Raw genomic sequence first — 18,372 nt, 5'->3', positions numbered from 1 at the left:
TCTCAACCTCTGGGCACTCTCTTTGTCGATGCATTGTGTGCTCTTGTCGGGCATTGGATTATTCTGTAATGTTTTGTATTTGGTATTTTGGTTTTTGGCATTTCCCTGTTTTCTATTCCTTTCTTTCGATGGCAATGGCATTGACAATGGAAAATTCTTCTGGTTTTGTGCTCACCTTCGTCGCGTAATGAAAATGAAATCCAAATACAGTGAAGGCAAGTGTTGGATAGAAGAAAGCAATACAAACCGCCAGAGAATATAATATAATTCACGCATGTATTTTAATGACGTGCGTATACGTAATATTGAATTTAAAGTGCATTTCTTGTTAATTGGGTCCGCTGTGCGATTGACAGTGCATTGCTAAATGCTGCAAGCATATTTGGCATATTTTTATGCTACTATAAATAGCAAATTGACGGTACTGTGGTATAAAGACAATGATGAAGTTAGATAGATTAGATCTTAGACATTCACGTCCGCATTCAACTTTGCTTATATTTAAAAGAATTGCAGACCAAACTTAAGAAATGTAAAAATCTAAAGTACAAAGCAATAGTTTCTACAATTAGTGTAAAGCATACTTAGGTTACACTGCAACCTAAATTACTGTGCGTAATTTCATTAATTTGATAATGGATGAAATGAATGAATACCATATGGTAAAAGGGTATTATAACTTGGTGTTGACAGGAAATGTATGCAGTACGCAGAAGGAATATATTCGTCAACAGCCGAAACGATATAGCCAAGTCTGTCCATCGGTATGAATACCCAGATATCAGAGACAACACTTCCTATGCTTCTAAGTAAATCAAGTTTGTCTAAAATTTTTGCAACGCTCACTTCCGCCCCTGCAAATTGAAAAAATATAATAATAGTCATTGAAGATACTAGTCGTGATTTTTTGGTACATACACTGGTGCCTGAAAATTTTGTTGCGATTCAAATTTTAAAAGTTATTTTAGAAATACTTTTGCTTGGCAGAAAACGCTTACTTGCTACGGGTGTTAGTTATTATTCATATGGTATATTTGTAATACAGTGCAATATCAATATACCAAATGTAGCCTACGGTATTTTTTAGTATTGTTGCGGTATATTAATTTGCTATATTATAAGAATAATACCGCATTGTTTTGCATTTATTTGGATCCGGTATGAAATTTAAGCAACTTTAAATTTATTTTCTATATTTAATGTTGAAACATGTTACGTATACGCTTCGTTTCTGTACCAAATAAATACGGCATCCTTGTTGAATATTCCTTGAACAAACTGACAAATTTTGCTCGTTCGTATGTAGAAGTCATTCAATTAAATTTACATGACAACTTTTTGCCAGGAGACGAGCAGTTTTATAAATTTTCCACGTGCATGAGTTTCAACGAATTATGTATTTTGAAAGGGACAGATGATATGTGTGGAGTACGCTTTCTGATTTTCTTCATATGCTAATTAGATGAGTTATCAAGTTTCTCTGGCTTTGACGCCTGTGCACTGGTATCTGAATGAGGATAGTAAACTTAATGCATACCTAATGAATGGGGGCACAGCTGCTGACCACTCTGTGGCCTTTCTCAGTCCTGTCAGCTTTGAGGGTCAGCTCAGCTAATTAAATGTGATATTTTTTTCGGTCAACTCTAAGTGAAACCGATATGAAGAATGTAGAGAAAATTGTGCCATCTAATGGCTGGCGTATTTACCTTAAGTACACTCAATGTCCTGACCAAAAGAGAATTTTATTTCTCTTAGCCCAGGTGAGTTGAGTGCTCGACTCGAGATTCGAGATTGCGGACTAGAGACTAGAGACTAGACTTGAATCGTAGTTTGTTAATTCAACAAGTTGAAATCTGTTCATAGCACATAAGCAATGAACATAAAAACAAATTAGAAGTGAAAAGTATAAAATAAGCTCATAAAATTACACACATGCAACATGTTGAGGTAAGGGGGATAAGGAAAAAGGAAAAGAATAAAAGGGCATCTAAGGCGAATGGCAACTGGGCTACAAAGTCGCATTCCTCGACCATTTGCAGCAGGTGCAGCAATACTTGCAGCCAAAAGATAAACGCCATCAAGACCAATCTCACTCCTCCAACTTTAATACACACATACAAACATAAAGAGCAAAGACAGACAGATAGACACTGAGAAAAGGAGAAGAGGAATGAACTGAGGGCGTAGTTTCGAGCTGAACTGAACTGCGAACTGAGTTGCGTCGAGTCGAGCTGAGCTGAGTGAGTGCAGCACTGGGCACAGGAAAAGAGCGGAACTTTAATTAAGTTTTGGTTCTCCCAGTTGACTGACATCTTGAATTACAAATGAAAAACTTGTGTGCAGCTACAGTAAAAGTTAAAAAGAAAACCTAAAAAAAGGAAAAACGAAGGCTAAAAGCTGGCACCATAATAACACACCAGCTATAAAGGTGGGACAGCTGAAAGCAGCGGACAAGAATGCGAATAACTTGCATTTGGACAGACAGACAGATGGACAAACAGACAATCACAACGACAGCCAGACGGGTAGCACGCCGGACTGATGGACAGACAGACAGAAGGAGCTGCGTACAAAACCTAAGCACACCAAAATACATGGTAGCTAAGGCTAGTTAGCTATTATAAGAGCAACTGACACAGACTCAAAAGGAAGCCGAGTACACTGCGACAAAATCACTGCAGCTACACGTTACTGCCTCAAAAGGAATAAAACGAGAAAGAAAATTGTAAAAAGGAAGCCCCGAATCGAACAACGGTCAGTAACAACAGGCACCCAACTAAATAGAAAATGTAATATTCATGCCATTAGGAAATGGTTGAAGTTGCATAAACTAGTCGAGTAAGCTAATACACTGCAATAAATTAATAAAGAAAGCTTAACATATAACAGTTATGTATCTTGCTCTATATTAATAATAATACAAAAGTGTCGCGCTTTACAATGAAAAAAAAAAACATAAACTGAAAAAAATGTTAAGAATAAGTAAAGGTTATTCTTATAGCTCTAGCATTATATAATATTGATCTTTTTACACTATAAATTCGTTAATTTTATGTTTTCAGTACGAATTCGTTCATTTATGAAATTTCTTCAAACGGAAAATAATTCCTAAATTATTTGTAGCTCAATTTAAAGTAATAATCAAAAGCTATAAGATACATCTTTATTTAAAAATAAAAAATGTATTGGTCTATGTTTTTTGCACTCTAAATAGTGTTGCACGCGACATTTTCACCAGAGAATTATCCATATTTTAGATCAATTTACCTGAAAAGTGTACCGTATTCATAGCCAATAAACTCGGAAAATTCAAAGTTGAATATTGAAAATGGGGTACATCGCTGAAAACCGCATTGCAAGCTCATCACTTGCGTTTGCTTCACGTTCTCTGAGCTGCAACTTGAATGTGGCAGTGGCAGAAAGAAGGTAAGCGGGCTACTTTTGCAAGCAGGCAACGAGGAAACAGATGTTTGCAAATATCTTGAGAAAACTTTTGGCTGGGGTATTTAAATAAAGGTTCGCTTCAACAACTTTTTCGTCAGCCGCAAAATCAAAATGAAAAAAAAAAGAAAAACACGAAAAAGAAAAAATATCAATGGCATTGAAAGAGTGAGTAAAAAAGGAAACCGAAACCAAAGCTATTCAATTGCATTGGTAGATTATTCCAAAGGACTCCGGGCTGTAATGGAAATTCTGACAATATGTTACTGCGTTTTTCTTTTACTTAGTCTGGCTGAAAATGCTGCAAACTCTTTGTTGCATTCACGAGCTTAGCACTGAATCGGATAAGCCAAGTAATTGGATATTGCAATGTAACTAATCTTAACTTTGGACTGTCGGGTATTTAAATATAAATATTCAGACAATCAGTCAACATTTATAATAAATTATTAATCATTTAATCCTACTCGTCTGTTTTCCTTAAACAAAAACATTTATGTTAAGAATTAATGTTAAAGAAGCTTTAATAAAGATCGAACGAATGTCAACTGTGAATAAATTGAGGAAGTTTAATAACAATTAAATCTTTTTTGATTAAATTGTTTAAAATACCAATAAATTTTACCTTTCGAAAATAAGTGAATTTTCGAAATCTATTATCAAAGTTTGACAACATTTATTCATTGATTGTCCTTGACGTGAGTATAAATAATAAAATTGGGAAGCTCACTTTTGATTAAAGCGGAACATGCTTTATTGGTATATATATATAATCTCATAAATCACATTCCAATACTGTGAGAGTTTATTTATGAGCAAGCACTTTCAAGTTCATATGTGCAGATCTGTAGCAATACAATTCGTCGCTGGGTAAACATAAATTGGCATTTTGGGTCAATAAACCAAAGAAGTGTCAAAATAGGGAAGCTTCACAGCTCTACGGGTATCCTATAAGTAAAAAGTGCCTTCGGGAGAGGAGCGAAAACGATGGGTATAAAAACATTTTATTTAGTCATAAAAATCGTACGCGTTCAATTCAACAATTGGGGAAAAGCGCGCAACGCCAACCTATAATACTGACACATGTTAAAAACTGTCGGATGTCTCAATGGGGTGTGTGGACACACACACACACACACACCTAAACGGGGAAAATCACATTAAATCACGGGGCGTCACAAAAGGCGCTTCTCACGAAATTAAAGGTAAATAAAATGTTTATGAGTGGAATGCAATCGTTCATATGATTTCACATTTGATTGAATAACATTTACACACGCAAACGCAGCACTCGAGTGCCTTTGAATCTCTATCTGTTTCGAAGGGAGCGAATGGGAGAGGGAAGGAATTTGAGCATATCCCTGTGTCCCTATGCCAAGCCAATGACGGGGGCAATAAATTCAAACATGTGCACATAAATTTTTATTTCGATTTGCTGAGCCCAACATACTATATATACTCCTCCCTTTCTCCTCCGCCCCTTTGTTCAATTTTATGAACTGTGAATATGAACGATACGGAAGGAGGACTCGACTTTTGCTCGACACAGAATCAGAAGTAAGGGAGAGGCTTATAGTCTGTGTATGTGTATGTGTGTGTGACTGTAGCAAAGGATACGCCGGATGCTTGTCTGCCCCCGGGCAGAGCATGCTTCCCACAGAGCGGTGCAGTCATCGAACCAAGCCCAAGCCCAGCCCAAGCGAATGTCAATGGAATTCGGCATCACAAATTATTGCATGCACTCAATGCTTGGCCCTAAGCGCATTTCCAGCTACCATTACGACAGCAAATTGTTGCACTGTCTGCCAATTGACTTGTCGTGTTCTTACCAAAGGCATTCCCTTCTTCCCCCTCTTAAGTTGGGCTGTGGAATGTGCATCACCAACCAAGTCAAGTATTAGCTTATTGCAGACTTGGCTAAATGATCCACACATAACATATCTTGGGCTCTATTCTCTATTTCGTATTCATTGAATGCTTATCAAATAAAAAAGTATGTTCTCCTCTAATTGCCTCCTGTGAGGATTGAACTCACGGCCTCTGGTTTACAAGACCAGCGCTCTGCCACTGAGCTAAGAAGGCTCTCGAAGCTGCAGGTGAAGTTCTGAAAGAAAATGTTGAGTTTGTTTGAGAAGAACAAACTGAATTCAATTACTTAGTTCGATAAGAGTTGAGACTGTCTTGTCAGACATACTAAACTATACATGTATAGTATGTAATGAATATTACTCAATGATAACTTACGTTTTCCTATGTCAGTTTGTTGATGATAAATATACATTGTATTCCTTATCTTAGTTTGAGAAAATATAGTTTTACAGCATTTGCTTGCTCTTCCGTGCTTCAATTAAAATCTTGTTTACAGCTTCAGGTAATGTAAAATGTAGAGCAAATTATCTCTTTGTTCCATGCTGATGTTTAAGCATAATTAAGCTGCTCGATAAAATGTTTTATTGGCAACATTTGTGTCCTGCTTCTGGCAGCTGCCTGTCCTCTAGTCTCCCTCTCACTCTCTCTATCTCTATGTCTGCTACTTTCAGTTGCTCTGTTTCCCATTGTTCGTCTCAATTGATGTGTAATTGCGTGAGGCAGTGAGGCGAATGTTTGTTTGGTAAATTGGCAAATCAATTGGCTGTAGGGGAATATCTTGCTAATGTTGGCACCTGCTGCACACAGAACTTTCCATTAACTCTGTCAGAGTCGCTGACAGAGTATAAGAGCCATTTGCAGCATTTTGGCATATCAATTTCGCCTGTTGCATGCGAATGTTGTCAGACCGAGCAGCGCTTGAGGGGATGAATAGCTTACACAAATTGACAAATGTGGTGATGACTTCACCTCGTTGCCAGCGAAAGTAATTGCAAAGTGAATTTAATTAGTGTAATGAAATTGTGTGATATCGATAAATGCAAATGCCACGACGACAGTTCTGGATGCAGTTCTAAGCGTCACTTAAGTGCTTCCACCTGACACCGAGCATTGAAATGCAATCAAAAGTGCGGTAGATGATTGATTGATAACTAGATAAGTGAACTGCCATCCGCTAATAAGACAATTTCATTCATTCCGAACATTATTAGTTAAAAGCATGAACTTCATGTTTACTTTTTATATGAAACACTCCCAGAACTACTTTCCAAGTTGTCTATCGATATGCATTAAAAATGTACCTACTGTCGAGTACTATTCGTGCCGAGTGCCAATTGAAAGTTAAAAACAATTTGGATGTACTTAAAAAATAGCAACATCACGTATACGTAGCGTTAAACGGCGGCTAAGGAGCGATTTCTCTGGACACCTTTTTTTTGGAAGTTGCTCAACCGTCGCGGATAATCAGCATCAACAGCGGTAACAGCAGCAGCAGCAGCATTGCCAGAAGCGAAAACTTAACAAGTATTTATCGAGTTTTTCAATATTTTTAATGTCAGTTTAAATACTTGATGCGATTATTTTCCAGCGATTTTGTTTTGCATAGCTCGGATTTAACCCCTCCTCCCTCCACCTTTTTTTCCTGCCGGGCAACTCGCGGGCTCTGCAAACTTTTTCAAGTGCCAAACACACGCAAACTTTTTCGAACATGCAACGGGAGACATAAAACTTTTATGCAAGTTATTAAAAGTGCAATGTTCGTGGGAAAACAGTCTGGGGATGCCGGGAGCACATCGAAGTCCAGTGCTCTCAGTACTGCGGAGATTTCAACACCGCTAAAGAGTTTTCCAGTGAACTGAGAATGAATGGAGGGCAGATAGAGTTTGGAGGATAAAAACGCAAAAAAAAATGATTCATCTGGCATTCAATAAATCTTAACGCTTTTTTACTGGCAGATGGCCGCCGCGGCGGTTCCAAAGAGGGCCCAGTAGCCTTCTCAAGGTCTGTTCCGGACGCTCCTAAATAATGACCGCGTGACGGCGCCAGTTTGTACATTGTTATCTACCGTGGGTTGAGATCGGGACAGAATGCTGTGTGGCCTCCGCAAGGTGCACACGACGGGCGGCTGCATTCATTATTCAAACGCATTAACTGAAGTTGAAATTGTCCGGCAACTGTACGACAATCTCGTGATATCCTTGACTTGGCATAACTTCTGCGCAAGTCGGAGCCGAAGGCGTGGCAAGCCATCCCCTGCCCCCCGACTCTCTGACTCTCTCTCAGTAGCGGCAAAGTTTCCGTGCTGCACACGAACAATAACAGAACCAAGTATTTAAATGCAAATTAGCCCCAAATGATGCAATCATAATGCAAGCTTCTCCAGGCACTTGCTGCGAGTATAAATTCAGGACTATGGGAGAGGAGACTCTCCATTGCACTCCACTGCACTCCATTCCACTTCACTCTCCATCAGTGGAGTCCTCCACATTCCTAGACGCCGTTTCGGTGCATATCTTTGTGCCCATTTCGTTTTTAATTTTCTACTGGCGGTCGCTGCTCTCATTTAGCACTATTTGGCAGGTTTTCCTAGTTGTAATTCGTGGCCCACTCCACTTTAGAATTAATTTCCACCTTTTTGTGCAGTTGTTAAGCGAAGTTTCAGTATTTCGCCATCCAGAGGGAAGTCGTTATGAAAGTCCGGAAGATAAATGCATTTCAACACATGTTGTTGAAAGTTAATTTCCAAAACGCAGCTCATTTTTGCTAAATGCGCATTTGCTGCTGTTCTCTTTCCTTTGCTTGGCCTGCGTTTTCTTTACTTTTTTTTATTTCATTTTGTTTTATTTCAATTTTTTGTTCTCCTGCCAAACGATTTTCTTCCTCATCATCCACAATTTTCGTAATGTGCGCAAATGTATTTTTGATACTTACAACTGGAACCATACTCAGACTGTGGACTCGTAATCTTGATGGACTTTAAATGGGCTATGGCTTGAGAACTCATATTAATTGCTTTTTATTTTCTTTGTGGAGAGTCCTTAAAATGAATCATAGCAAAGCACAGCTGGGACAACATGTCTATGATTTTACATAGATTTTAATTTGAATCATTTAATTGTGCGAATGTTGCAAAAGTGAGTGCACGTTTACTTATGGCCGCCTTAAAAGGTCGATAACGATCATAATATTCCATATAATCTGGCTTAATTATAAACACATAGCGAATTTAATATTATATATGCATTTTTGATACGATATTACAAATAAATACTAATGGACCCAATATAAAATTTGGTATAAGGGTATTTAATGATTAAAGAAAAGATAAACAACAAATAAAATAGTAGACCATTTTGTTTTTTTCTTACTTTTTAATATGATCAGAGTCAATAGCCGAGATGATAAAGCCACGTCCGTCTGTTTGTCTGTCCGTGTGAACTTAGATGTCTGAGACTATAAGAGATACCGCAATACATTTTTTTTCAACAGCACTTGTTATGTTTGCATGCAGATCAAGATTGTTTCACGGTCACCATAAATCGACAAAAGTTGAATAAAAAGCATAATTTTTAATGTAGAGTCGTTTGGTATAAACAATAATAACTATAGCATTTACAATTCCTGAAAATTTGATTAACATCAGATAAAAATGTTTTCGGGCCTTAGCTGCTTTGGCTGACAATCTAATATATATATACATATTTCGAACATAATCGATTGTAGCTTTCTTACCGATTAAGTTTGTAAGTGTGTTTGGTAACAAATATTAAATGAATAAACAGAATGTTTTTAGACGGCCCAAGTTCTACCATTTGCTTCCCACTATGAAAAAAACCTCCTTCAGCTAAGGTGAATCATGAGAGTTATTTTATTTTCATGACTAAAATAACAGTATATAATGATTTAAAAGAATAGATTGACTGATTAATATAAACTATGCGATAACTGATTCATCTAAACTTTGCGATAAAAGGGTAATTAATGCTTAACTTTGTTCAGATTGCTATTTGGATCATATGATTGTTGCTTTCAGCTATTAAATTCAACTGTTTAAGTAGTCTAACTTATTTCTTTGCGAGTTTCCCACCCAGATTGCTCGAAACAAAAGAGAAAAATTTGAGCACACTTAATTTGGCCAACTCAATCCAATCGACGGCAGCCAGAATTACAGAAAGCCAAAATAAAACATGGCAAACGACTGCCTTGAGAGTTGGACATTGAGTGGGCTAGAATGCTGGCCACAGGACACAGAGAAACTTTGGTGTTATAATCGGCATCAATTTTAAGTGCTGCTGATACTCCTAATTATCACTCACACACACACACGTACACACACAGACAGAAATACTTTCTGGGTGAGACATTTGAGTCTTTGCATGCAGCAATGAAAGCAATTTGCGAAATTAGAAAAACAATGCGCCAGTGGACCATATCCGAGAAGAGTTTGTGTGTTGTGCGCAAAAAGTGACTTTGTTTGGACAGTTTATTATGTGTCTGTCGAGTAAATAATTTCGGAAAATTGCTTTGCCTTTTGGCCGTTTGACTATCAGGAGAGTTTGACAGCTGTCTGCTTAAGGGGCGTATGTGCAATATGTGATAACAATACGTTGAGCACTTTAAACTTATAAAACTGTCTCAGCAACAAAATTTGGCTACAACGCTTGAGAACACACTTTAAAGTCCATTAGCGTCAAGTGGCTCAATAACAACATGAAAGCTAAACTGAATTGAACTAAACTGAGTCAAAAGAAAGGAGTAAAGCTTTGCAAATCTGCAAATCTAAAATGCTAAATCGACATACGATTGTATCGAGTTTGAATCTTTAAGTTTGTTTCAATTCTGTCAATATTTTGTTTATACAAGTATTAGAATATATATGTATATAAATCTTTAATGTCGAATAGAAAAAACATTTCAAATCATTCGACATTTTCTTGGGGCATTCATCGATTCATTTCTTTAGACGGAAATAAAACTTGTATTTGGTATTTTCTGCTTTGTGTCAATCGTCGTCCTATTTCGGGTGGCACACAATTTCCAGTCTTGTTTTCTCTCCCTCTTGACAGCAGAATATAAACAAAATAGAGTTGCAAAGAAGTTGTCAAAAAAATCGCACTTACCGTAGCATAACATTTTCTTATTTTTATTGCTGTAAGTTTTCTTTACTTTTTATTGGAGTTGACAAGAAGAAAATGCAAACGATCTCCAAGAAAATATTATACTTTTGCAAATTATCGTAGTACATTGCTTATGAAAAACTTTTTCTTTGACAGAACTTCATATAAATACAGAAAAAAGCTGTTTCTGAATAGATTCGATGTGACTAGCATGAATATTGTCATTCAAGGATTAAGTTTCACTAAACCGAACTTTAAATATGAAGAGTAAATATGAAATATATTACGTTAATAAAAATATTTAATTAAACGAATAATGATTTAAAATGCATATTCGCTTTATTGATTTTTTTAAAAAGGTTTTATATTGACGCGTTAATCACTTTGAATTTCTATTTTGCACCGTGATTAAGCAATAAATATTTCAGACATAACTTTTATATGCTCTTAAACTATTAAATGAAGTGATTTCGCTTGTTCCACATTCATTGGAACAATGTAAGTTTAGCAATCAAATTGAACAGCTTAAGTGTATAATATCAATATCACTTTTGAGCACAGAAAATCGACTTTTATAGTGCGGACGAGAGGAAGATTCTTTTGAGTGTCGCGACATTCAAGGATATATTTACGAATCCTCGGTGTCATCAGTGTCAAGTCACTAACAAATTTCAGAGCAATGAAAAAACAATGGATACACGATTTGCCATTATGCCGGAAATCTTCGATAATTTCAAATAATCCACATACACATACATGCAGACAGTCTGAATCGATGTGCTGATTCAATGTTAGCCTCCAGCAATGTCTCAGACAATCAGCACTTCAGACACGCAACAACAAAGACAACAACAACATAATGTTGAGACATAAGCAGAAGCCAAGGACAAAAAGTGTCTGTGGGTTTGCGGCTGCCTGGACCACGGGACTCGGGACAGCGAAAGGGAACAGCCCGAAAAGGGAGGACTTGAGTGAATAAGCAACTGAATAAGCGACTGCTTGGCTGGCTGCCGGGATGCTGAGCTGCTTGGGTTAATGGCAGGCGACATCAGATGCCAAATGAGGCAACGGGGGCACAAGGAGTTGCCTCCGCATTGCCATTGCCTGCCAGAGCTGCTTACAAAGTAAGTATAAAACTTTTGCCATTTCTTGCAGAAACACACACACACCTAACTTTCAACATTTGCAGTTGTGTGTTGTTGATGTTCATGTTGTTGTTAGTAGTATCTTTGTTTTTGTTGTGGTTGTTGGTGTAACAAAGTTACAAGCAGCATTTCAAACTTGTCGTTGTCAAAGTCAAAGTCGCTGATGGGCTACAGTGCGTATGAGTAATTTTTATGAGCACAATTCTGCGCAACTGTCTGTTGGCCTTGTTTTTGAATAACTTCACTTCGTTTTTTTTTTCATTTTTACATCCAATTTACTTTTGATTTTACTTTATTTTCTTTGTTCTTATGCACTTATTATTGCCAATTGGTCTTAGGCCACGCTAATTTTTCCAGTTGCCAATGCGTTTGACTTGCCCTCGGCCTGCCTTTGCTTACCATTCAGCTTTGTCGATGGACTTAATCGAATTAGCTTCACTTAATGGCAAAAACTAAGCCCCAGGACATTTTTCCCCGCCGTACCTAAGTACAACTTTGAAAATTGTTTTCATTAATTGCATTCAAGTGCTTCACTTCAAGCGAAAATGCCAGATATCCGGTCATTGTAAAAAAAATTTTGAGAATACCCCTAAGGATATTTGGAATTTCAACTTAAACACACAAGACCTTGCTGTCACAGGTGACTGTGAATTTTAATAAAGAATTTAATAATAAGTCCTGAATCTTCCGAGAATTTCTTGCGAAACAATAAATGTAGAAAAATAATCATAAAACATAAAAAAATAACATACATAGAATTATGGGCAATATTTTAAGGAATTCTATATTTTGTATTATTTGGAAATCGGATAATTGAATAACATGATATACAGTACATTAGTTATATTAGTTATATTGGAAGTATATCTCCGCTATAGAATGCTGTTTCGTTCCTTTGATGTTAACTTGAATAAATCTCTTGCTCGGCAAATTTATGCCGCCAATAACTCCATGCCACTTGTTGGATTCCGATAGATAACCATACGAAGTGCGTTTGACAAATCTGAAAACTTTGCAGCCACTTGGTTGAAATAAAAGTTTTGTATGAATTTGTTTGCCACAAAACTTTTGGTGCATTGAGTACGAGTACACAGAGTATATATACGTACATAGATGTACGCATGTGTGCATGTTGGGAAATTGCATTAAATTAGATGGTATGCGCATTAAGAAATCTGAGTTCCTTGGAGGATGAGCCAAGTATGAACTATGACTTTCCGCTGCACTGTTTGATTGTGGCTTAGTCATTTCATTGTGTGACTGCTCATTTTTCCCAGCTAATTGTGTGTCCTGCCAAGTCGAAAGATGCAGCAAGAAATGCTAAGCCATTCAGTACACAACGCTGGAAGTGGCATTGCGCGCATGATGCCATAAATCACAATGGATATATGCATAAATTATAGCCGGGAGCGTTCAGGACTGCATCGTTGGAGGCTAAGGCAAGAAATCAAAGTGGAAAAAGCAAGCCAAAGAGTGATAAAGAGAGCGAGAGTGAGCGAGAGGGGGAAAATATGGTGTATAAACAGGCTGGCAAATGTTGAAAAACAAAGAGTACGATAAACGAAGCGACGTTTAAGGATTTAACGAGAAAAAATCGCTGTCACGAGAACGCAGAACGCATCGTTTTAATCAGTGGGCGACAGCCACAAGGGCAGCTGCGGAGGTACGTACTTTTCCTCACTCTCTTTTATTCTCTCTATCTCTCTCTTTCTCCCTCTCGTTCGTCCTTTCTCTCTCAACGCCTCTGAAAATGGATGCAATATTTTGTCGTCGCCAAAGTCAACAGTCTGCACTTCATGGCTGGAAAAAAGACAAAAGCTCAGCACCGCGGAGTGAGGGTGGAAATTTACATTGGCGCTGCAAAGTATGCAACGCATATTTTTACTTCACTTCTGTTTGCTCTTTTCAGCTCAGTGGACCAAACAAGCCCACATTCACAACCGCGTCCCGCGTCCAATACAACTCACCAACCGATTGCACATCCTTTTGCTCTCGCTCTTGACAGTTTTCGCTTCACTCCCAATGCAATTGCCAATGACATAAGCAATGAAGCCAGAGAATTGAAGTATTCAACAGCCATATTATTAACTATTTTATTGAGATGATTATTTGTGCTTATGATTATTATGCTTATAACTTTGATAAGATAATAATAATTGATAAGCTTGCTTTGAAAATCTTCGTTGTTTGTTGATGTTTGCAGAATTGTGGAAAAGTTGTTATCGCGTATTAGCTTCTTAAGTTTCTGAAAATAATTTTTGAGTAAATGTCGAGCTACCATTAAATATTTAGATCATTTCAACTGATAGGTCTGTGAAATCTTTTGCAAATTTGTATCTCCTGAAACTACCCTGTGAGGCAATGTCTTCTACATCTCAAGAGTAAGCATGACTAAATAATTCTAAAGCTATTTAAGCCTTAGTAGTAGATTATCCTCCCGCCAATGACAATGGTAATACAAATAAAGATGCCTTTGTATTTTCGGTAATAATTTATTTTCCAATTGTCTTTAGATACAACACTCATTGAATTTGGGTAGCTGATTGATTTGTACACCAACAACGCGCATCACCTGTTGAGAGGCAAAGATTCCAGTGCGAATGCAGTAGTCGAGGGGCATGCGTTGGACGAATTGCGAAAGGAAACCGCCAACAAAAGCATCAGCACAGCCATTGGTGTCCACAATTTTACTCTTATCGGTCTGAGGCACAGGATATTCCAGAATGTGATCGTTATCTTGAAAGCACAGAACAGGGCAGCCCTCAGTACTAATCATCACAATGCGTGATCTTACGTTCTCCTTGGGCAGCGACTGCATCCGTCTGCCTATCTCAAACACATCCTCGGTTTCCCAGTCGTGAGTTTCCGCAAAGGCTATAGCTTCATTCTTATTAAGAATTATCACATCCGTATAGGGTATAATTTCATCAATCTTATTCTTATGTATTTGGACAACGAAGACTGCGCTTAAGTTGAGTACAAAAGTGCGATTATTTTCAGAAGTCAATCTTGCAACTTCGAGGACAGTTTCAGCATTGACAGCTATGAAAAAGCCGGTAGCGTAAATAAATTGTGCACGCTCCAGAACACACAGATTAGCCTCATCAAGAAGCCAATCCTCCGAGAACAGAGCTGCGGCACCCAAATTTGCCACCAACGAACGATTGCGTCCACTTAGGATGACTGCACAGGTGCCCGTCGGAGCATCATCTATCTGCTGGTACATCGTTCGTACTCCGTCGGCATTCGCTCTTTTTCCAATGACTTCCGCAAACTTATCCCTGCCGACAGACCCAACGAAATATGCACAATATGGCTTGCCAACAATCCATTCAAAAATTCGCATTGAGTTTTGGCAGGCACCGCCGGCAGAGAAAGTCACATTTTCCATATAGATCAACTCTTCAAATAGGGCCAAGTGTCTCTCCTCGGCAATTATTGCGGCATTTGATTGCAAATCGTATTTTTCCATCAAAACATTGTCTTCGATGGTTGTGAATATGTCCAATAGCGGATTACCAAAGCCAATTAATATACCTTCTGGAATATCCATAATTGTCTTTCAAATTGCCTTAGAAGTCTTGATGATGATCTTAGATAAGCTTATTGTCAATCTTGGCCAGAATGAGTCTTACTATTAAAAGTTAGGTGATTGCCTTGGAATGCGGATCATATTAGTCGAACCGGGACAACAACAGTAGATTTTAAATATTCAATAAGACATTATAACTAATAAATGGAAAAATAAATTTTGATAGTGAGTACACTCAATATCTAACATTATTGAAAATTAATGCTAAGGTGTGTTTTTGTGTATAGTTAACTGAATTTGAAGTATGTATTTCAATTATCTTCTAAAAATTTAAATTTATTTTTATTTTAAGATAGGCGCAATAAATCTTAATTAATATATGAACAAATAGGAAATCGACAGTCAAGTGTGATCGACGACGCTACCCATTGTGAATAAAATCAACACACTGTGGTATTAATTTTAAAATATACACAATTAATTAATTACCGCGAAAATACTACAAATCTACCAAATGCTACACTTGGTAATTGATTCAAAATATACCATAGTGTGCATAATTTACCACATTGTCAGCCAAAGCAACGAAGACTCGTAGAAAATAAGCCATTTTGCCATACAAATGAATTTCTTAAATAACTTATACAATTTGTAACTGATCAAAACCACATTTTCATTAATCAATAGGAATGGTCCAAAAATCAAAATTACGTTTGATTTTTTTCGAATTGTGGGGGAGGGAGTGGGCGTGAAACAAACTTGATCTGCATGCAAACATAACAAGTAAGAAAGCTACAGTCGAGTGTACTCGACTGTGAGATACCCGCAACCCATTTTAAATAAAAGCAATATATTTTGCGGTATTATTCTCAAAATATACCATATATACTGCAAAAATACTAAAAATATACCAGACGGCACAATATACCAGATTGTCGGCCAAAGCAACTAAGAGCCCTAGTAAGTTGTCGTTTTTGCCCATACAAAAGTATTTCTTTAATAACTTCGACAGTTTTTATCTAATCGCAACAAAATTTTCAGGAATCATAACTACTATTGTAGTTATTGTATATACCAAAATACTTTAGCTTTAAAAACACGCTTGTTATTCGATTTTGTTGATTTGCGGGGGCGGAAGTGGGCGTGGCAAAAAATTTGAAACAAACTTGATCTGCGTGCAAACATAACAAATGCTGTCGAAAAAAAATGATAGCTCTATCTCTTATAGTCTCTGAGATCCAGTGTTTCATACGGACAGACGGACAGACACACAGACGGACAGACGGACATGGCTATATCGTCTCGGCTGTTGACGCTGATCAAGAATATATATACTTTATAGGGTCGGAGATGCCTCGTTCTACAAAGTTATAATACCCTTCTACCCTATGGGTAGCGGGTATAAAAAAGTGCTGTCGAAAAATTCTATCTCTGTCTCTTATAGTCTAAAAGATCTATGTGTCACGGAGGGTCAGATAGACAAACGGAGAGACCTACACGGCTATATTATCTCGGCTGTTGACGCTGATCAAGTATATACATATCATACATACATTCTGTCGGAGATGCCTCCTTCTGCCTGATACATAGATGTGTCATAAAGTTATAAAACCCTCTGGGTAGCGGATAAAGAAACTAACGATGTTAACAGGATCTTACTAACAAGAGTCGCATTTACACCTAGGGGTTTGTTAAAGAACTCCATTACAAAATAAATATTAGTTTTACTACTATAATTTATTTTGTGGAACAAAAGCTTTGTTCAAACTTCGGTAGTTTCTCTATTTGAATGCCCACAACTCGTAGAACCTGTTGCGAGGCAAATATTCCAGTTCGGACACAGGAATCGATGGGCATTTGCTGAACCAATTGAGAAAGGAAGCCACCAACAAAAGCGTCCCCACATCCATTGGTATCCACAATTTGATTTTGTTCCACTTTTGGCACCGGATACTCGATTACTTTATCGTTCTCCTGGAAGCAGAGCACAGGACACACTGCGTCCGTGATCATTACGATACGGGAGCGTTTATTACACTTGGGCATAGACTGGAGACGTCTACCAACTTCAAATACATCTTTAGTATTCCAGTTGTGAGTATCGGCGTAGGCCAGCATCTCTTGCTTATTGCCAATAACTATGTCTGTGTAGGGTAAAATTTCATCTAGCTGCGATTTCATCTGTTCGGGGACAAAAACTGCACTAAAATTTAACATAAAGATGCGATTATTCTCAGAGGAGAGTCTGGCAACCTGGAGAACAGTTGGTGGATTGACCGCTAGAAAGAAACCCGTAATATAGAAATATTGCGCCCTCTTTACATAGCACATATTCTCATTGTTTTTCATCCACTCCTCTGAGAACAAGGCGGATGCACCTAAATTGGCAACTAAAGATCGATTGGAACCATTGACAATAACTGCACAAGTGCCGGTCGGAGCTTCAGGTCGTTTCTGATAAAGTGCTCGAACTCCGTCTCCAGATGCCTTCTTTTCAAGCGTCTCTCCGAAATTATCCGTTCCTATGGCTCCCACGAAGTAGGCCCGAAACGGTTTACTAATAATCCATTGAAAGATACGCATTGAATTCTGGCAGGCTCCACCAGCCGAATATATTATGTCATCCATTTTTGATAACTCTATAAAGAGTTGAGAATGTTTCTCTTCTGCTATGATCGCCGCATTCTCCGACAATCCGTACTTTTCCAGAATAATTTTATCTTTGACAATCTTGGTTATATCCAGCAGTGGATTCCCAAAGCCTATAAGTATGCCCTCGGGAATATCCGCCATATTTCTTACATATATTCTCCATGCTCTTGAGCATCGCAATAAAAGTGGAACTGACAGAGCACGCTTCATAATTGGTTGGTTTGTTTATTATCTATTGTCTACTGATAAATTTCAATGTAGCATTAAGCCATACTTTAATAAAATTTGTGTATTTGTGTGCATAGTATTTTTGAAACTATAGAATGAATGAAAATACTATGTATTGCAGGTGCTAGAGATAACATATAAATAATGTTATCGATGTATCGATGTTACAAAAACTCCATTTCCATACATTGAACGATTGAGTAACACCCTTTTGCTAATACTCTTTATACTCTATTTAGACCAAGTTCATCAGCTTCAATGTTTACGATGTAAATCGGAAATAAGTAAAGTCAATTGATGAATATTAAATACAATTTATTTATATATATATTTATACTTTTTGAGTGCCCTCAATGTCGGATAATTTATTGATGCTAATTTTCGGTTG

The 18,372-nt window shown here is 37.5% G+C and overlaps 2 protein-coding genes and 1 non-coding gene across 3 annotated transcripts; all 3 read right to left on the bottom strand.

Annotated features, from left to right (window-relative positions):
• Positions 1-5,451: 5,451 nt before the first annotated feature.
• Positions 5,452-5,523, bottom strand: Trnat-ugu (transfer RNA threonine (anticodon UGU)). Its single transcript has one exon. It is a non-coding gene; the product is annotated as a tRNA-Thr (tRNA).
• An 8,254-nt stretch (positions 5,524-13,777) lies between these two features.
• On the bottom strand, positions 13,778-15,375 carry LOC132786699 (adenosine kinase-like). Its single transcript, XM_060793308.1, has 2 exons — positions 15,208-15,375; positions 13,778-15,152 (listed from the first exon to the last, which is right to left on the bottom strand). The coding sequence occupies exon 2, from the start codon at positions 15,123-15,125 to the stop codon at positions 14,082-14,084; it is 1,044 nt and encodes a 347-aa protein (XP_060649291.1). The 5' UTR covers positions 15,126-15,152; positions 15,208-15,375; the 3' UTR covers positions 13,778-14,081.
• A 1,450-nt stretch (positions 15,376-16,825) lies between these two features.
• LOC132787071 (adenosine kinase) lies at positions 16,826-18,116 on the bottom strand. The gene has a single exon (XM_060793954.1). It carries the CDS (start codon positions 17,964-17,966, stop codon positions 16,842-16,844), a length of 1,125 nt encoding a protein of 374 aa, XP_060649937.1. The 5' UTR covers positions 17,967-18,116; the 3' UTR covers positions 16,826-16,841.
• Between the last annotated feature and the right edge of the window lie 256 nt (positions 18,117-18,372).

Source organism: Drosophila nasuta, chromosome 2R (genome assembly GCF_023558535.2).
Source record: "Drosophila nasuta strain 15112-1781.00 chromosome 2R, ASM2355853v1, whole genome shotgun sequence".
NCBI lineage: Eukaryota > Metazoa > Arthropoda > Insecta > Diptera > Drosophilidae > Drosophila > Drosophila nasuta.
The sequence above is the reverse complement of the archived record's forward strand: the minus strand, read 5'-3'. Positions and strand labels throughout refer to the sequence as shown.